Source organism: Pan troglodytes, chromosome 10 (genome assembly GCF_028858775.2).
Source record: "Pan troglodytes isolate AG18354 chromosome 10, NHGRI_mPanTro3-v2.0_pri, whole genome shotgun sequence".
NCBI lineage: Eukaryota > Metazoa > Chordata > Mammalia > Primates > Hominidae > Pan > Pan troglodytes.
The window spans coordinates 38,798,362-38,818,309 of record NC_072408.2 but is presented as its reverse complement, the minus strand read 5'-3'; the positions used below and the strand labels follow the sequence as shown (position 1 = coordinate 38,818,309).

At 58.4% G+C, this 19,948-nt stretch overlaps 2 protein-coding genes across 10 annotated transcripts; both read left to right on the top strand.

The window, feature by feature from the left end:
- Positions 1–1,410: 1,410 nt before the first annotated feature.
- Positions 1,411–11,583, top strand: NXPH4 (neurexophilin 4). The gene is made up of 2 exons (XM_003313567.6): positions 1,411–2,192; positions 10,018–11,583. The coding sequence occupies exons 1-2, from the start codon at positions 1,512–1,514 to the stop codon at positions 10,885–10,887; spliced, it is 1,551 nt and encodes a 516-aa protein (XP_003313615.2). The 5' UTR covers positions 1,411–1,511; the 3' UTR covers positions 10,888–11,583.
- Positions 11,584–14,367: 2,784 nt separating this feature from the next.
- On the top strand, positions 14,368–19,860 carry SHMT2 (serine hydroxymethyltransferase 2). Of its 9 annotated transcripts, XM_063786470.1 has the most exons (13): positions 14,400–14,441; positions 14,671–14,946; positions 15,938–16,135; positions 16,616–16,695; positions 16,848–17,048; positions 17,347–17,428; positions 17,589–17,711; positions 17,838–17,977; positions 18,314–18,479; positions 18,697–18,796; positions 18,883–19,038; positions 19,137–19,244; positions 19,368–19,860. In XM_063786470.1, exons 2-13 carry the CDS (start codon positions 14,914–14,916, stop codon positions 19,493–19,495), a joined length of 1,515 nt encoding a protein of 504 aa, XP_063642540.1. In that variant the 5' UTR covers positions 14,400–14,441; positions 14,671–14,913; the 3' UTR covers positions 19,496–19,860. The 9 variants fall into 9 exon arrangements, with proteins under 9 accessions (XP_016780357.1, XP_063642540.1, XP_009423356.1 ...); XM_016924868.3 differs by having other exon boundaries at positions 14,368–14,946; XM_063786471.1 differs by lacking the exon at positions 14,400–14,441 and having other exon boundaries at positions 14,815–14,946; positions 17,561–17,711.
- Positions 19,861–19,948: the final 88 nt, after the last annotated feature.

Below are 19,948 nucleotides of genomic sequence, written 5' to 3'. Positions count from 1 at the left end.
CACTCTGCCCGTCAGGACCTGCTAGGAGAGGGTCCACCAGGAGGCAGTTTCTCAAACTACCCACCCGGGAGGCAGGTGGGAAGCCCTCACCTTGGCCTGAGAGATGGGAAGAACCAGGGACAGAGGCTGAGAACCAGGGACAGAAGCTGATACCGAATGAGAGGCAGAAACCCAGAGGCGGAGAGACAGGGGGACAGAGGCAAAGACCCAGAGACAGGGCGAGTAGTGTGCATGTGTGTGTTTGCACTTGTGTTTGTGCGAGCGCGCACACATGTGTGTGTGTAACTGGAGAGAGAACAGGTGGCCTGAGACTGTAGCTAAAGGAGGAGAGATGCAGTGGGTTGGGCCCCCAGAAGACCAGGACCCTGGTAATGGGCTTCTGTCCTGGACAGCCTACGCCTAGGTGTGCCCACTGTTCCCACCTACTACTGAAGCAGCCCCCGTGCCTGGAACCTGGGCTCAGGGTTCTGGCTCAAGGCCTTTTGGCCTTGAGCCTGAACATTTCTGCCCCTTCCTGCCTCTCTCCTCTCCACCCCCACCCCGGCACCCAGGTTCCTGCCTCCTGGCTTCTGCCTGTCTCCCTGGGTGTCTCTGAATCTGCCTCATCCTCTCAGCACCGGTCCTTTTCCTGACTCGTGTGTGTGGCTGTCACGTCCCATATCTATCTGTCCATTTCTTTGTATGTGCCCCCACTTGTCTTCTGGGCTGCCAGTGACAGCATACACCTGTGTATGTCTCAGTGTGTGTGTCCACCTCTGTGGGTGTTTGCTCTCTGCCAAGACAAAGAGAGGGTGAGCGCACTGAGCAACTGTCTGGGTGTGCTCGTCTGGGTGCAGGTGTGCTCGCCTCTGTTGCTGTGCTCCTCTGTGTGTTGGGGTGCCGCTAGGTGTGCGCCTGTCTCTGTATTTCGCTCTGTGTGCCCTGTCCCCGTGAATGCATCTGCGTGCATCCCTGGGGTGGGCTCTCAAGGGATGTGTCTGTCTCTCGGTCTCTTTGCTTATCCCTATCTCTGTCTAGGTGTTGGTCATACCACAACCTCAGCCACAGCCTCAGTGCATAGCAACAGCTGACAGCTGAAGCCTCCCGGGCAGGAGAGAGAGAGGCAGTGGGGAGGAGGGAACCGAGGAAGAAACAGAGAAGAGGATGGGGGCAGAGAGCTGGGGCTGGGGACAGAGACAAGGGCAGAGATAGGGAATGGGGACAAGGATCTAGAAGAGCTGGTGGTGAAAGATGGGACGGTGGGAGGGGAGGAACAGAGACTGCACCAAGAGGCCGGGCAGGCGGCGCTGAGAGGGATTTCCTGCCCAGCCCCCATGCAGAGGCGCACTGGGCCTCGTGGGGGTCAGTGGTGGGGGCCAGGGGCAAAGGTGAACAGCCGGTCTAGCCGAGGGGTCCTGAGACCGCAGAGGTGCGGTGAGGCGGGGACGGGCCGGCGGGCGCCGTTTGTCAGCCCTATTGACAGACGTGATGGGGTTTCCGTCCGTGATCAATGATTCTCATCTCCGGGCCGAATGAGCCGCGGGGCGCCCATCCATCCCCGTCAGCATCGCGCGGCGGCAGCCGCCCGAGGCCCCGCCCGTCCCCACCTCGGCCCCTGCCCTGCGCCTGCCCCGACACACCTTGGCCCTGAACAGGGCAGAGGCCCGGGGCTTGGAGAGCGTCGTCCGGCTGGGCTCCGCGGCGCCCCCACTCCGGGTGCACGGGCCCGGAGCCCAGAGCCCCACGCCCTGCCCCGTTCCTCCTGGGCGCACAGACGCGGCCTCTCGGGGGACCAGTGCCTGAGCCCCTCGACCCCCTCCGCTTCGCACCTGGGCCAGGGGCGTGTCCGGGGCGTGCCGGTTGTGAAAGTCACCTTCGGTGCCCCCAGCTGGGCGGGAGGGGGCGCGCGGGGCGCGGCCGGGATTGGAGCGCCGCGGAGCCCCGCCCCCCGCCCGCGGAGTCAGACCCAACTTTCTCCCCCGCCCGCGCCCCGCCCCCAGCGCCGGCTCCGCGCCTCGCGCCCAGTCCGCGGGCCGCGCCGCCGCTCCCGCCGCTCCCGCAGCCGCCCCGCCGCCCGCCCGGAGCCCCGCGTCCCTAGGCCTGGCTCCCGCCTGCCCGAGACCCGCCCGGCCTGCCCCGCTCAGCCGCCAGAGAAGATGCGGCTGCTCCCGGAATGGTTCCTCTTGCTCTTTGGCCCGTGGCTCCTTAGGAAGGTAAGAGTGGCAGGGCTGGGGCGCTAGCGCGGGCGCGGGGGTCCGGGACGCGAAGGTTCCAGTGTGCGAGGGGCTCCGTGCGCCCGCCCCGCCCCCAGCTCCGAGCGTCCCAACTTTGCGCGGCGCGGGGGAAGCGGACAGACAGACTGCCCGATTCAGGACGGGCACTCTCCTAGCGCAAGTTGGCTGAGGCTTGGAGAGGGTGCCGGGCGGAGGTCCCCCTTGCAGCCGACTTCAGGCGCGGCGGGGGAGGGGACGAAGCGCGACCCGCGAGTGCGCCAGACAGAGCGAGAGTGCGAAACAGACAGACAAGCCAGCAGGGTGTCAGCCTTGCCGTCTTTCCGCGCCAGTCTCGCTCGCCTGCCTCACTGTCTGTCTGTCCTTCCACCCCTCCACCCCCGCCTTCCCATTTCTCTTCTCTGCACTTGTCACCATGCCAGGTGGGCTCTGTGTCGGGAGCATCCATGGCCCGAGCACACACGCACACACGGACTCAGGCAGACACGGCTGAACTTGGCTACAGCCAGCCTCCCATCACATTTCCCACGGAGACACCATCTCCCCTGCACGACCTCACAGACACACCCCCCTCTCGTGCCCCACTGAAGGGGGAGGCTGTCTGGAAGGGGAGTCTCTCCTCCCATGCCCTCCCTGCCTCCAACCCCACTCCAAGGCCTCTTTCCCTGAGGCTCTCGGGCGAAGAGCCAGAGGCTAAGGGAACTCAGACTTGATCTGCCTCCTTCCTGACTTGGAGGCTTCAACCTGCGAACATGCTGTGCTCATATGTGCTGGGTGGAGGGCGTGGGTCACCGTGTGCACCTGTGTTCATGTGTCCAGGGAAGCCAGGCTTGGTCCAGTACTGGGGCCGAGGGTACATGTGTATACTGGTGTGGTGTGTGGTGTTGGCTTTGCATGAGTGAGTGTCAGTGCCTGCCTCACAGTGCAGCCATCTGCCTATGCCCCTGGTGTGTGCCCGCAATGGGGGGCCCAGGCCCCAGTCCCCCATTTTCCTTCTACCAGCCTCCCCTGCCTATGGCTTCCCTGTTTTCTGACCCCCAACTGTGACCTACCTAGTTTGGGGGCAGGCAGGTCATTCCCCAAACCCTCATTCTCTGTACCCTCAGCCCCTGTAGAGTCTAGAAGGGGTGTATTTCTTCCCCCAACACTTGGACCTCTGCCTGCTCAGCCAAATCACATTTGGCAAACTCCAGCAGGGCAGGGGCTGCCCCAGTGAAGCTAGCATTAGAGCTCCCTGGCCCTCCCAGCCCCACCTGGTGACCTTGAGGGGCTGGACGGTAGGCAGAGGAGCCCCTCCATGAAAACTGCTTCCACTAGCAGGAGCTTCTTAGGGACTTGCTGCCCAACTCTGTCCTTAGTGAACTGGAGGAGTGGGGGGGGGTCTGTGCCCTACCACCCACCCACCCATGTGTGAAGGCCTGGGGTCAAGAGGTGGTAGGTATGGCATTCTCTTGCCCCTCCTTTCCACTTCCTCCCACCTCATCTCCACTCTCCCAGGCAAATAAACTCCCCTGTGGACAGATCTGGTTTAATTTCCTTTGCCCCCTGAGGGGGAATGAAACATCTGGTGGAGACTTGAGGGAGAGTGAGCGTGAGGATATGAGCAATGGGATCTATCTGAGTGTGTGTGTGTGAGCTGCAGCTGTGGGGCCTCCGTGTTGGAGTCAACGGGGAGAGTGGATCTGCTGGTTAGCCCAGCTTATGTGCATGTGAGAATGTGTTTACGTGTGTACACACTGCGGGTGTGTGAATATGTATAACTGCACGGGGAGGTGTGGGTATATGAGTGTTTGTGTGTCCAAATACCTGTGTGTGCTTCTGTGCACTTGTGAGTGTGGCGTATGCACATGTATACCCCGGGGTTTCTGGTGCATCTGTGTGCTGGGGCCCATGTGTTGTCTGTATGAGTCTCTGGGGTTTGTGAGTGTGTTTCTGTGTGCTTGTGATTGTGAGTGCATTTGAGTGTGCTATGAGATTGTGAGCCTCAGGATGTGTTTATGTATCTGAGTGTGGCTTATGTGTGTGGGTGCTCAGGGGTGTCTTGGTGCCAGCACTGGGAGTGGGCAAAAGGTGAGGCTGATCCTGGGTAAGAGGTGGCTAGGGGACAGTTTACAGGGCAACTCTTTGACAACCCTAACCATGAACGGCTGACACCTCTGCCTCTCCCGTCCTGCTTGCTCACCCTCCTCCAGGTTTCTCTCCCTTCCTCCTCACTCCAGGCTTCCCATTTCTCAGAGCCTGGGACTCCTGGCTTCCACTGCCTCTGGCGTTCTGGCCTCTCAGCCAGGGATTCTTGAGGATCTTTCTCATACAGTCTCTGACTCCTTTCCCTCTCTCTCTGTCTCCCCGACCCCTTGCCAAAGCAGCTGCCTACTGGGAGAAGCAGCAGGCGATCAATAGTCACTAATCACTAATCACTAATCACTAATTACTAATTAGCTGGGGGAGGGCAGGGGCGGGGCCCTGTGGGACCTGCCAGCTCTATCCCGCCTCAGGAAAGGATTAGGTCTGATTCTCTTAGAGCTGGCTGGCCGAAGCCCCTCAGCCAGCTACCCCTTCCTGCCTCCACACCCTCCTCTAGCCCCCCAGCTAATCTCTGCCTGGGCCACTTAGGCACGCACAGCCTGGGCTAGGGCCCAGAGCTGCTGGCGGGGATTTGGGGGTAATCAGGGGCCGCAGCTGGGCCAGGGGGACAGGGGAGGGCCTGCTGTGACAGCTCCCTTGGGCCAGAGCCTGCAGTGGAAGCCTCACATTCCTAATAGGAGGGGCTTGCATCAGAAAGGAGAATTTAGAGTGTCAGGGTTGGGATGGGTAGAGGAGCTGGAGACCCAGGAGCGGGGTGACTGGCAAAGAGGTGAGGTAATAAGGACAGAAGCGAGGCAAAGAGGGGTCAGGGACGAGGTAATTGGAGAGAGACAACACAAACGTCTAAAGAAAACAGGTAAGTGGGGGGACCTCACAGGGGTCAGAGATGGAGTAATTGGCAAGGAGATGGGGAACTTTGGACCTAGCCCTGCAACTCAAGATGTGTGGGATCCGTGAGGGACAGGGCAACAGAGAGGGGGCAGGGTCATAGGAGAGGGTCCCAGGGCTCAGGCGCAGGAGGAGTCGCAGGGCGTGGGGTGGGAAGCAGCTGCCCAGTGGGGATGGGGAGCAGGGAGCGCTGCCTTGAGCGCTGGAAATTGGCGCGGCTCCCCCTCTCCCCCGCCTGCCCCTCCTCCACCTCCACCCCGCCCACTCCCCCTCCGGCTCCGGCTTCGGGAAATTACATCCCCGCTCCGCGGCTCCCCCCAACCCCCACCGCGCCCCGGAGCCGGCGCCTTTATAGGCACATTTATTGCAATAATAAAGTGAGGCGCGGGGCGGGGGGCGGGGGGGCAGTCGTTCCCGCGGGGACCGCGCTGGCTCTAGGAAGCAGGGAAATAAAATAAAATAAAATAAAATCAAAATTCAGATAACGGTGAGCCTTGAGCGGCAGGCCAAGAGAAGGCAGGCAGGCAGGGGTAGAGGGAGGGGGCGTCCAGCCCAAGGGCAGAGCCTACCCCACCCCACCAGCGGTCCCCGCCCCCTCATGCAGTGGTAGGGTCTGGAAAGAGGTGTCTTCGCTTCAACCTGCCTGGCCCCCTCCCACAGCCTGATCCTGCCTGGTCTTTGCCTTGCCCTCTGGCTCCTCTCCCATACCTGTCCTCAGCCCCTGTCTCTGTCCCCGTCTCCTGTGTCTTCCCTTGTCCCCCATTTCCCATTCCAGTCTCCCTTTGAGTCTTCCATCCCCATCTCCTGGGTCTCTGCATCCATCACTGTTTCTGCCCAGTAACCATCCCCATCCCCCATCTCTGTTTTGCCCTACCCTGACCCCATCCCTGCCTGTCCCCTGTGCTTATCCCTCATCCACCATTCCTGTCCCCATGCTGCTTCCTGGACTGTTCTGTAGCCCATCTTCATTCCTCTGGTCCTTACCCCATCCACATCTCTGTCTCTGCCCCACGCCTGGCCACCATTTCTATTCTGCTTCTCATCCCTGTCCCCAGGCCTATCCTTATTGTATCCTCATCCCTGTACTCTATATCTGTGCCTGCCAGTCCCCAATCCCAGTCCCCCTCCCTCTCTGTCTCAGTCCTCACCCCAGGCTGTCCTGTCCACCCCACCTCTCTCCTCACCCACATCTCTATCCCTCGTTCCCAGCCAGACTCCACCGGCCCCTACTGCGGCACCCCTGCCTCTTTCTAGGTGCAGGGGCTCAGGATGCTCTTTTCTCCCCTTCCCCAGCCCAGGCCTGGACTGTCCCTTCCCTCGGCCAGATCCTGGGAGCACCCTGCCTGACCCAGGTGGTAGGGGAGAAGCAACGGGCCAGCCTGGAGGCCCAGGGGAGGTGCACCCTGCAATGCGGCTGGGGGGCTGACAGCCTGATCCTCCCCCAATCCCAGCAGTGTCATCCCCAAGGAGCCACTCCTCGAAGTGGAGTTTGTTGCCCCCAACAGCAGGAGGCCACCTCAACTCCCTGCAGGTGCGTGGGCCCACTGCCTCGGGGGTAAAGCCCTCCTGGTGCAGCTCTCCCCGCTCTCCGAATGGGCCTGAAGGAGCCTGCTGAACCCCCCAGCTGCTGCACACCTCCGCCCCGCCCCCGCGCCGACAGCAGCGCTAGCCTCTCCCCTCCGCAAATGTCACCGCGCCCAATTAGCTTAATTAAGCCAGCTCTGGAGCAAGGGGGACCCCTCCTCGGACAACATCCTGCTCCCACCCTCAGCCATGGAGGTGGGCGACAAGAGCTCTGGGCAGAGGAGCTCCTTACCACCTGCCTTCCCAACTCCCCCACCTCCCCCCATGTTGCTGGAGACAGACAACCTGAAGGACAGCAGAAGAGAACCACAGACAGAGGGAGAAAATCAGAATCATGGGAGGAGGAAATTTGAGACAGAGACAGTGAGAAAAGAGACTGAGAGACAAGAGACTGAGAGAATGGGGAGGGAGAGATGGAAAAACAGCACAAGAGAGGGAGAGAGAGCACGAGCAATCAAGGGAGCCAGAGGGAGGATCTTATTTTATTTTATTCCATGTTCCCATTTCTCGGCTCGTTTCCTCACAGACTCTCACCCCTCCCTGTCTGAACTCCCCTACAAGGTCGCTTCAGCCGTGCCTCCCCAACTCTTCCTTTTTATCTTGGCTGTCTACAGTAGTGGGTGGGGGCGGGACTGCCCAAAGCCAGGAGATTCGCCAGGATCACAGAAGCACAGACAGCACTTTGTCTGAGATCAGAGATGGGGGTGACACCCTGGAACCTCTCCTTACCCTGCTGAACCTCCTCCCCTCCCCCTGCCCCTCACTTCTACCCTCTGCCCCTGTCTGGTAGAAGTCACTGGCCTGAATCACCCCAGCCAGGTTCTGACTGGGTACAAGACATAGGGGTGCTCTGGTCTGCTGGGAGGAGATGGCTTGGAGGCATTTGGGGTCATAACATCTGATGGCATGGGGATAGGGGGGACCTGGATGACTGGGCTTCTGGAAAGAACAGCGGTTGGGTGAGATTAGGGACCAGAGTTCAAATGGCCCACCCTTCATCTTTCCCAGGAAACCTAACCTCCCTCCCCCAATGCCCTCTCTCAGATTCAGGCCCTGCCCTCTCCAAGCCCACTTCTGGGGCCTCTTCTCCCTCCCACTGTACCCTGGGACCCCTCCCTCCACCCTCTCTCAGGCCCACCCTCCAGGTGTTAGCTGCTGGCTTAAGCCTGTCTGTGGGAGTCAATCATTCTTGCTGCCCCCGCCCCCTCACCTGGGCTGAGAGGAGGGATGGATGGGAGGGGGAATGAGAGGGGCGATAAATATGTATGACGAGCGGGTGGTGGCAGCATTAATAACCCGGGATCGCGGCGCGGCGGGGACGGGGACCAGGCGGTGGAGATTCTAGCCCAGCAGCTTGGCTCTGCTGTTCCTGTCCCCAGTGACACTGTGTGTGTACACATGGGTGTGGGCAAACAGAGGGGGGCACCCAGGCTTCCTGGCCTCCTTACCTACCCACAGCACAGCCTGCGGGCCAGTGTAGGACACCTCCCCAGAGACCACTCAGATACAATTGACATGCATGTATGTCACCCCCATTGGAACACAGCAAGACCACACTTGTTCTATGACTACGGATACACCCCCTTTAGAAAGAGCTTGACACTTGGGCAGAGGATGACAGGGGCTCACACAGGAAAGGTGACACCTCCAGACAACCACATATAGCTACCCTCAGACCGCTATACACAGCCATATAGCCAACCCAGACACGTAACCACACCAGTCACACAGACACCACTCCACAAATTGACACACACACCCAGCCAATCCAGGCACATACACACAGTCACCGATTTACACAACAGACATGCAGCCACGACAAGCAGCCACACACACACAGGCTCCTCAGACTCATAACCATGGGCATCCAGATACACACCCACACAGCCACCACAGCCACACACACATGTACCGGCCACACACACACAACCATTTGGGGCTAACAGAGACACCAGAACCCCAGGCTGACACACATGGCACTGCCTCCCCCCATGGGACCTGTGCACAGTCAGGGCCACAGCACGCGGCGGTGGTGGCTAGCTCAGGCTGACACACTCTGACATGCAGCTCCTCTCTCGCCTGCTCCCCTCGCTGGAGTGGCATCTCCATATTTCTTCCTCTTGCTTCCTGTCTCCTTCACTCCTGGCCACCCCCACTCACCCCTACCCCCAGATAATTGATGGCCCGGGCCTGGCCCGGCCGCTCCTGCCTCTCGATCCATCTTGTCCTCGAGCCCATGCTGTCTCCAAGATCGGTGGCCACCTGAGACACATAGAACGGGTGGGAGCAGGAGGGGGCTCCTTAGCCCCCTTGGAGCCCAGGAAAAGAACAGCCAGGTGGCCTCCACCAGAGTGGAGCACTGAGGACTGGGAGGGATACCCAGGCTTTCCTCCTCTGCTCAACTGGTTCCCAGCACTCACTCCTTGCAGGCCAGTTGGGGCTGAGGCCCAGGTGGGGGCTCTGGTCTCTGAGGTCCTGGAGCCTCTTTCTTTTTCTTTTCCTTTTCTTTTTTTTCTGAGAGGGAGTCTCGCTCTGTCGCCCAGGCTGGAGTGCAATGGTGCGATCTAGGCTTACTGCAACCTCCACCTACCAGGTTCAAGTGATTCTTCCACCTCAGCCTCCCCAGTAGCTGGGACTACAGGCGCACCCCAGAACGCCCGCCTAATTTTAGTAGAGATTAGGTTTCTCCATGTTGGCCAGGCTGGTCTCGAACTGAACTCCTGACCTCAGGCAATCTGCCCACCTCAGCCCCCCAAAGTGCTGGGATTACAGGCGTGAGTCACCGCGTGTGCCGGGCGGGAGCCTCTTTCTTGATGCTGGATGTTAATGTGGTCACAGCGTCCCTGGCTCAGTTTGCACAGAGTCCAGTCCCTCCCTGGCTCATTACTGGAACCAACCAGGTGCCGGGCCAGGAAAGATGAGCCAGGATCCAGAGCTCCACTCCCTACTCACCTTCACACTGGCTTTGGGTTTTTGGCCCTCATTGGAGCTCTGTGGGCCACATCAGGGTTCTTGACGTCATTTCACAGATGTACAAACTGAGGCCCAGATCCATGAAGTGACTGGGCCAAGACTACATAGCTTGAAAGGGCTGCAGTTCTCCTCCAAGGCACGCTCCCTGCCCCCTGCGGGACTGCGTGATTCCATTTGGTCTCCTAGCGGCTGTGGAAAGGGACTGGCGTCGATAGGGCTCTGGCAGGATGGCGGGGGACAACCCCAGCGTCTCTCTCTCCTCTTTCTTCGTGCACAGGCCGTCAGTGCCCAGATACCAGAGTCCGGAAGGCCGCAGTACCTGGGGCTGCGCCCCGCCGCGGCCGGAGCGGGTGCCCCCGGCCAGCAGCTCCCAGAGCCAAGGTCTTCGGACGGCCTAGGCGCGGGCCGCGCCTGGAGCTGGGCCTGGCCGACCAACCACACGGGGGCGCTGGCCCGGGCAGGGGCAGCCGGGGCGTTGCCCGCGCAGCGCACCAAGAGGAAGCCGTCCATCAAGGCGGCGCGCGCCAAAAAGATCTTCGGCTGGGGGGACTTCTACTTTCGGGTGCATACCCTCAAGTTTTCGCTGCTGGTGACCGGCAAGATCGTGGACCATGTGAACGGTACCTTCAGTGTGTATTTCCGCCACAACTCGTCCAGCCTGGGCAACCTCAGTGTCAGCATCGTGCCGCCCTCCAAGCGTGTCGAGTTCGGAGGAGTCTGGCTGCCCGGGCCTGTCCCCCACCCTCTGCAGTCTACGCTCGCCCTGGAGGGGGTGCTTCCTGGGCTGGGGCCCCCGCTGGGGATGGCAGCAGCAGCGGCGGGGCCGGGGCTTGGGGGCTCCCTCGGGGGCGCACTGGCGGGGCCGCTTGGGGGCGCGTTGGGAGTGCCTGGGGCCAAAGAGTCACGCGCTTTCAATTGCCACGTGGAGTATGAGAAGACAAACCGCGCGCGCAAGCACCGACCGTGCCTGTACGACCCATCGCAGGTGTGCTTCACCGAGCACACGCAGAGCCAGGCCGCCTGGCTCTGTGCCAAGCCCTTCAAAGTCATCTGTATCTTCGTCTCTTTCCTCAGCTTTGACTACAAACTGGTGCAGAAGGTGTGCCCAGACTATAACTTCCAGAGTGAGCACCCCTACTTCGGATAGCGCCCCTCCCCAGCCAGTCCTGAGCCTCCCGCCAAATCCCAGCCTCACTAGGTGGGACCCCCTTCCCAGTGTTCTGCCGCTCCTGTGGCCATGTCGCCCACTCCTTCCACTCTGGGGGCGGAGGGGAACGGCTTCTCGGGACCCTCAGCTAGCGTGGGTGCCCTTTTCCTTATGCGGAGTGCCCGCAAGGCTGGGGTAGCCCCCTCCAGTACACCCCAAAGTGAAAGGGATAAGAGTGCAGCCCCAGAACAGGCGGGGCTTGGAGGCGGTCCCAATGTCCCCTGGGTCCACAGTGGGTCCCCTTTTCACCCTTGGCGCTAGGCTGCGCACTCCCTTTCCCCGCAGCTTTAATAACTCCTGGCCTGGCACCCTCACCCCACCCTGACTTTCCCATCCCCCAGCGCTTGTCCTGCTTCACCCTACCCCGCCTAAGACTGTAAAGGCCTAAAAACCTCGGCCTGTCCTCCCACCATTCTGCCTGCCATATGCCTGTCCCCTTTTCCTCCAAACCCTATTAGGGTACCGGAAGCAGAACCCCTGGGCTGAGGCCCTGGCCCTGCCCCCGGCCCCTGCCCGCCCCCCTCCAGTCCAGGCAGTCCAGCTCCACCTGCCCTCTCCTGCTGCTTCCTCTCGGTGATATTTTTTCTACGCCAAAACAGACGGGAAAGGCAACAAAATAAAGTGAAATCCAATACACGCCTGTGTGAGACCTTTGTAGGGAATGGGGAGGTGGCGTGGGGCTTCTATGTGGTAGAGACCTGGCCAAGGCCTTCTCCCTCAGCGGCTCTTGGGGAAACCAAGACAAAGACTGACAGAGCTAGCACCTTGGAAGTCACCAAAGACCGGATCAAAGAGAGCTGAGGGTTACCCTCGGGGTAGGAGCCCCGCCTGAGGTTGGGATTCTCCTCCCTGAGGTGGGCGAAGGGAAGCTGCAGCAAGTGGGATGGAGATGAGACCTGAGTGGGGATCACCAGCGGACGATTTGGGGAAGGAGGTGTAAGACCTTGAATGGGATGGACAGGGACAGTGTAGGCAGAGCGCTGACAACCTGCTAAGCTCCACGGGGCCGGCGGGAGGTGGCAGGTTGGGAGGGAGGGGGAACGGTGTTCGCGGCATCTGGAGTCATCGATCTTCCTTTTCCTTCCTAATTTCGTGGGCGCTGAGTTTGCAGACGGAGGAGGTGGGGAGGGAGCTTTGGGATGAGGGGGTGGGGGAAGGGACCAGCGCAGGTTTGGAGGGCGGGGCCCGTGGCCGCTACTTGCCACTAGCAAACACAGCCCCCTTTAGCCAGCTGCCCACCCTCCCCCAACCCCTGCCTCCGGCTCCCTCCTGCAGCCGAGGCTGCTAATTTTATCCGCCCCCCGACCCTGGCCTGGGCGTTAATTGGCTGCGGCTTCATTAGCGGTTCTCCGCTCAGCCGCCCCCTCCCCTTGGGACCCCTGGCTGGAGGAGGGAGGGGGTGCGGTGCGGACAAGCTGAGGCACCGAGAAACTCCTCATCTTCGCCTTGAGTCCGGGGTCAGGGTGCCCACTGGGAGGGCAGTGTTCCCCAGGGGCTTGCCCACTGGCTCCAGCCTGAAACTGAGTCAGACACGGGGTCTGACCCAGCCATATCTGGGAGTGAAAAGTCAGTAAGCAGAAAATAAATATCTGCTGGCTGGCTGGCTGAATAACAGGGTCAACTGAAAAGAGGAGGGAGATCAGGAATGGTTCTGGATCCGAGATTGGCCAAAAGCAGAAGAACCCGGAAGTCTCCTAACACCAGGCTTATTGCTGGAAACACCTGAGAAGAGCTGAGCCTAGAGTGGCAGGGAAGGAGCTTCCGGCTAAGGGGAGATTTCTAAGGGCTGGTGTGAGAACCAGGTGGGAACGGCTGGAATTAACAAATTCGCCCATCTGGGCCTTAGTTTCCCCACTTGTAAAGCTACAGTAAAATAGTGTGTGGTGGGGATTCTATGAGGCTTTTCCTGTGAACATGCTGCTGTGCTGGATAGTCCTCCCCTCTTCCTCTGCCTCCTCCTCTTCTTCCTCATACAGCTGGACATCTGACAGCAGAGTTAGGTGTGTCTTCCTGTCATTGCACTTGTCACACTTTGTTACCTGTTCACCTCTTGGTATCCTAGCAGCCAGTGAGCTCTTCATGTATCTCCAGGGCTATGGAATGCCTGGCATAGAGTAACATTGCTACATAAGACAATGATTCGCAAAACCACTGCTTAACAGGCTGGTCCAAGTGCAGTGATGTTTACTTGATCATAATCAGTTACATTATGATAATTGATCATAATCAGTTACAGGTTTCTTTGTTTCTTCTTCACTCCCACTGCTTCACTTGACTGGCCTTTAAAAAACAATTTTTTTGGCCTGGCGTGGTGGTTCACACCTGTAATCCCAGAACTTTGGGAGGCCAAGGCAGGCGGATCACCTGAGGTCAGGAGTTCAAGATCAGCCTGACCAACATGGTGAAACCCCGTCTCTACTAAAAAATATAAAAATTAACTGGACGTGGTGGTGGGCGCCTATAATCCCAGCTACTCAGGAGGCTGAGGCAGGGAGAATTGTTTGAACCCAGAGGCAGAGGTTGCAGTGAGTGAAGATCATGCCACTGCACTCCAGCCTGGGTGACAGAATGAGACTCCGTCTCAAAAACAAAAAACAAAAAATTTTTTTTTTGAAGACAGTCTTGCTCTCTTGCTCAGGCTGGAGTGCAGTGGCTTGATCATGGCTCACCTTGAACTCCTGGGCTCAAGTGACCCTCCTGCCTCAACCTTCCCAGTAGCTGAGACTGCATGCACATACCACCATGCCTAGGTAATTTTAAATTTTTCCTTTTGTAGAGATAGGGTCTCACTATGTTGACCAGGCTGGTTTAGAACTCCTGGCCTCAAGAGATCCTCCTGCCTTGGCCTCCCAAAGTGCTGGGATTACAGGCATGAGCCACCATGCCCAGCCAAAAACTTTTTTTTAATTAAAAAAAAAAAACTTGGCTTATCAGAATCACTGAGGAGAGGTTTAGTTGTGTGACAGCATAAGTGGGCAAATGTCTACTCTTTGAGATCCATTGAATTAGAACCTCTGAAGACAGACCCCACACTCATATTTATATCATATTTTCTAACCCATTCTGATGCTGAGGTTTGGGAACCTACTCCTGGAGGGGTTGATGAATCCCATTCCCAAGGGTTTCTTCCGGATGAAGTCAGGCTAAAAGGAAGATCCCTTCCAGTCTCAAAGATCTATAGCCCTGGGGAAAAAAGGAGAGCCCACCGACTCCTGGGACATCAAGAGGTGGACAGGTAACAAAATGCGACAAGTGAATAACAGGAGGGGTGCCTTCCTCTGCTCCCAGATGTCTGAGGAGAAAGAGGAGATGCCATGTAGGAGGCAGGTCTGTGGGTCAGAGGAAGAGGGGAGGACAATCTGTCACAGCGCATGTTCACAGGAAAAGCCTCATTGAATCCTCACCACACAGTATTTTCTTGTGGCTTTACCAGGGAGGAAACTGAAGCCCACATAGGCTAATGCACTAGTCCCAGAGCCGGAACTTGAATTCAGGTCTCCGACCCTTCTAAACCATGGTGCTTTCCAGTGTTCCATAGCTCTTTATCTTGTGTGGGGGTCTAGATCTCCTGGAGTCTAATAATGCTAGCTAGATATTCAGTAGGCACCCTATAAACGTTTGTCTTGACAACAAGCAGAGAGAAAACCCTGAAAAGCTTCAGGACAGTAAGGAGAGGGGGCGGCACTGGACCTCTGTTTTTGTTTTTTGTTTTTTTCCCCCCAGGCAAGGGCCTCTAACCCTGGGGCTACAGACGGGAATCGTAAAGAAAAAAGCGGTGAGTGGGCGAACTACAATTCCCAAAAGGCCACAAAGGGGCCACCACTACGCATGCGTAGATCCCTCCCGTTAGCTTTGGCGTCTCAGCGCGCTCTTCTCGCGCATGCGTTCTCCGAACGGTCTTCTTCCGACAGCTTGCTGCCCTAGACCAGAGTTGGTGGCTGGACCTCCTGCGACTTCCGAGTTGCGATGCTGTACTTCTCTTTGTTTCGGGCGGCTCGGGTAAGAATGGGGCTCCAGACGCTGGGTAATCAGTGGAAAGGAAGCTCTTCTCCTACCTTAGTTCCTAGTCACAAACTCTGGGGTTCTCTTGGCTTTTCCATGCACGTGGATTGGGGCCTCAGGGAGCGGACGTGTAACTGGGGAATCCCCAAGACCCCTGGGCGCGCGTGGAGTTAACTGCGAGCCTGTCCTCATTCTGGCGATCAGACGCCCCAGGGCCTCGTGACCGCCCATTTCACGTGGCATTAGGGGAGAGGACAGCCCCGGATGCCCCGCGGACCCGGTGCTGGCAAATGAGCGGAGTTTTCGGCCTGGTCTCACAAGCTGAGCCTTTCCGGCCAGCTCTGAGCCCTGCAGATGATGCAACCGAGCTTCACTGCTTGCATCAGGCAGGGGTCCCGGCGGCAGTGAGGGCTGGAAGGAGGTGGAACGGGTAGGGGGCTAAGTAAGGGGAAAGGGTATTGGCTTACTCTCGGGCAGATCCCCACCCCCACCACTCCCACACAGCTCTTCCTCAGGGACTGCTAAAGGTCTACCCTCCCACCTGCATTGCTCTACAATCTGTGGCCTCAGCCCTTGCCAACTCTGCCTCTTCCCCCGCTGACTGGGGTATCAGTTTATGGTGCCCTGCAGGAAGACCCTCTTGTTCCTGTCGGTGGGAAGGTTCTGGAATCTCAGTTGCCCTCTCTGGAGTTGGGGAGACACAGGCTTTTGGAGGACAAGCTTTGCAGAGTGGTTCATGGAGTGAGGTGGTGGGAGATTTCTGAGGTGCGGTGCAGTGAATGGAGCAAATCAGAACCACCCCCTGGACGTTGATCTCAAGCTTGGCTCCAGAACTGGCTTTTGAAGGTGGAGGTGGGGGTAGTGAGAACTGAAACAGGCTGGCTGGACAACTGGCAGCTCGGTGTGGCCTTAGAAGCATGAGTGAGGGTGGCCGGGAGACGATTTGTCTGGACTGTTGTGATTTCACCCTGACTTTTCCTGCCTCCAGCCTCTGCAGAGATGTGGGCAGCTGGTCAGGATGGCCATTCGGGCTCAGCACAGCAACGCAGCCCAGACTCAGACTGGGGAAGCAAACAGGGGCTGGACAGGCCAGGAGAGCCTGTCGGACAGTGATCCTGAGATGTGGGAGTTGCTGCAGAGGGAGAAGGACAGGCAGTGTCGTGGCCTGGAGCTCATTGCCTCAGAGGTGGGACCTGGGGAGATGGGCAGGGGTTGGGCCACCATGGGTACAGGAAGTAACAAAGTTATCTTAACTGATATTTCTCCAAAACCCCCTTTCACACTCAGGACCTTTCTTTGGGCTTTATCTTCCTTTCTTATCTCCCTCAAGCAAAGGCAGTGCAAGTCCAGTTTATGGGGTTGGGACATTTAGGGAGCCTCCAGGGTCCCTACAGTTTCATCTGATCCCTTCCTTCCTTCCTCCTATGAGGAAGGAGGAGCCTAGAAGCACAAGTTTGAGTGGGTAGGTGGCATTGAGGGGCCACTGCTCATGGCAGATGGGTTTCTGAGAATGCTGCCTCTGGCTTTGCCCCAGGCCTGGTGCTGAGTGAATGGAGCTTTCTGCAGGGAGTACTCCCGCTTTCAGCTCTGGCTCTGGCAGGGAGGGACTGTGGGAGTCCAGGGGAAGGGGCTCAATACCTTCTGACATTGCCCCCCACCACCCCAGAACTTCTGCAGCCGAGCTGCGCTGGAGGCCCTGGGGTCCTGTCTGAACAACAAGTACTCGGAGGGTTATCCTGGCAAGAGGTGAGGGCTGGAGGGCAGTGTCAGGGATGGTGCTCCCAGTGGGGGAACCCACCTGTACCTTCCCAGTGTTCATTGAGGAGTGAACTTCCCAGTCCTTTGCTGATGGTTGAGAGTCCTTTCTCTGTGCCCTCATTACCCCTCTCCCACGGCAGATACTATGGGGGAGCAGAGGTGGTGGATGAAATTGAGCTTCTGTGCCAGCACCGGGCCTTGGAAGCCTTTGACCTGGATCCTGCACAGTGGGGAGTCAATGTCCAGCCCTACTCCGGGTCCCCAGCCAACCTGGCCGTCTACACAGCCCTTCTGCAACCTCACGACCGGATCATGGGGCTGGACCTGCCCGATGGGGGCCAGTGAGTATGGATGGGCTGGCTGATGGTCTTGGCGGGCAGGATTGGTGTGGGAAAGGAGTTATTTATTGAATACCTACTGTGAACCATACAGATGGAACAGGCCTTGCCCTGTCCTGCATGTCACAGTGGATGAGGAAGATAAGATCCCAGTTATAGTGCCTACCACAGAGTGGACAGAGCAGTGAGGCAGTGTGTCCTAGGACTGGTGTTCTGGGGACAGAGAACTGTGGAGTTGAAGGGAGTGGTTAAGTCTGAGGGTCCTTCCACCCAGGCCTTCTTACTTCCTCTCACTTCGCAGTCTTACCCACGGCTACATGTCTGACGTCAAGCGGATATCAGCCACGTCCATCTTCTTCGAGTCTATGCCCTATAAGCTCAACGTGAGTGCTCTAGGGTGTGGGGAGGGGCTCTTGGCCCTGGTGGTGGTCCTCCCCTGGAGAAGCTGAGGGACTGGAGCACTGGGCCATCCTTAGGGTTAAGGAGGAGAGTGAGCTGCCCTGCTTCCTTCTCAGGGCTTTAGCTGTTTGTGTGTCTGTCCAGCCCAAAACTGGCCTCATTGACTATGACCAGCTGGCACTGACTGCTCGACTTTTCCGGCCACGGCTCATCATAGCTGGCACCAGCGCCTATGCTCGCCTCATTGACTACGCCCGCATGAGAGAGGTTGGTGGGGGGCTGGAGACTGGGCACCTCCCCAGGGGGTGGTGAGGAGGTGTGGGAGGAGGGCAGCCTTGGGCAGGCCTCTCCGGGCCCTCCCCAGGCTGAGGCCTTGCCTCTGTACCTGCCCAGGTGTGTGATGAAGTCAAAGCACACCTGCTGGCAGACATGGCCCACATCAGTGGCCTGGTGGCTGCCAAGGTGATTCCCTCGCCTTTCAAGCACGCGGACATCGTCACCACCACTACTCACAAGACTCTTCGAGGGGCCAGGTCAGGCTCCCTGAGGTCGGGCCTTGCCTTTCCCTGCCTTCAGGCCTATTCCTGGGGCACTGTTGGCCTGGACCTGAGAGGAATTCATTCCCACCTGCAGCCCTTAAGACTCCTGCCCAGTCTGTGACAGTTCTCCTTCTCTTGCCCATGGTGGCCATGCCCTGGCAGGGGATTTGTGGATGGGATTGAGGGGCTGATTCCCTCTACCACTGGAATCCAGTGTACCAAGCCCACGTGAGGTGTGCCCTTGGGGCCCAGGTCCGCCAGCTTCCTCTGCCTTCTCTGTCCCTTGTCCTTCTTTTCAGCTTAGACTCTGACCATCCACCTCTCACACAGGTCAGGGCTCATCTTCTACCGGAAAGGGGTGAAGGCTGTGGACCCCAAGACTGGCCGGGAGATCCCTTACACATTTGAGGACCGAATCAACTTTGCCGTGTTCCCATCCCTACAGGGGGGCCCCCACAATCATGCCATTGCTGCAGTAGCTGTGGCCCTAAAGCAGGTTGGGGATCCTGTCTTTGTAGGGTGTAGGGGGGCAATGGCCTGGAGGCTTAGACCCTGCACCTTGCTAACTGATGCTGGGGCTGATGGAAGGGAAATGCCAGGATGGAAGGGGTCAAGGCTGGGGTCACAGAGCTATGCTGAGGGTGCAGGGCCAGAGGGTAGTGCAGGGCTTGGGTCCAGGCCTAGGGTCACAGCTGCTACTGTCTCATCTCCAGGCCTGCACCCCCATGTTCCGGGAGTACTCCCTGCAGGTTCTGAAGAATGCTCGGGCCATGGCAGATGCCCTGCTAGAGCGAGGCTACTCACTGGTATCAGGTAAGCCAGCAGGTGATGGGTGAGGGCCTCTGTAGCTTCAGGCAGAGGCCCAGGACTCACCACTCCCCATTTCTTACCCACCTTAGGTGGTACTGACAACCACCTGGTGCTGGTGGACCTGCGGCCCAAGGGCCTGGATGGAGCTCGGGCTGAGCGGGTGCTAGAGCTTGTATCCATCACTGCCAACAAGAACACCTGTCCTGGAGACCGAAGTGCCATCACACCGGGCGGCCTGCGGCTTGGTGAGACCTGGGGTTTGAGGAGGGAAGGGGCTCCCATGCTGGATGACTGCCAGGTGACCTTGGGCTATGCTCATCCCTCCCCTTGTGCCTCGTTCCAGGGGCCCCAGCCTTAACTTCTCGACAGTTCCGTGAGGATGACTTCCGGAGAGTTGTGGACTTTATAGATGAAGGGGTCAACATTGGCTTAGAGGTGAAGAGCAAGACTGGTGAGTGAGCAAGAAGGAGCCCCGGGCCAGCCAGTTCCCACTCACTGTCTGCTCCCTCCCCCAGCTGATCTCACTGCCTTCCCTAGAGCTCTGACCACTTGTTTCCTCACCCTCTCTCTCTAGCCAAGCTCCAGGATTTCAAATCCTTCCTGCTTAAGGACTCAGAAACAAGTCAGCGTCTGGCCAACCTCAGGCAACGGGTGGAGCAGTTTGCCAGGGCCTTCCCCATGCCTGGTTTTGATGAGCATTGAAGGCACCTGGGAAATGAGGCCCACAGACTCAAAGTTACTCTCCTTCCCCCTACCTGGGCCAGTGAAATAGAAAGCCTTTCTATTTTTTGGTGCGGGACGGAAGACCTCTCACTTAGGGCAAGAGCCAGGTATAGTCTCCCTTCCCAGAATTTGTAACTGAGAAGATCTTTTCTTTTTCCTTTTTTTGGTAACAAGACTTAGAAGGAGGGCCCAGGCACTTTCTGTTTGAACCCCTGTCATGATCACAGTGTCAGAGACGTGTCCTCTTTCTTGGGGAAGTTGAGGAGTGCCCTTCAGAGCCAGTAGCAGGCAGGGGTGGGTAGGCACCCTCCTTCCTGTTTTTATCTAATAAAATGCTAACCTGCCCTGAGTTTCCATTACTGTGGGTGGGGTTCCCCTGGGCCAAACAGTGATTTGTCTCCCTCAATGTGTACACCGCTCCCCTCCCACCAC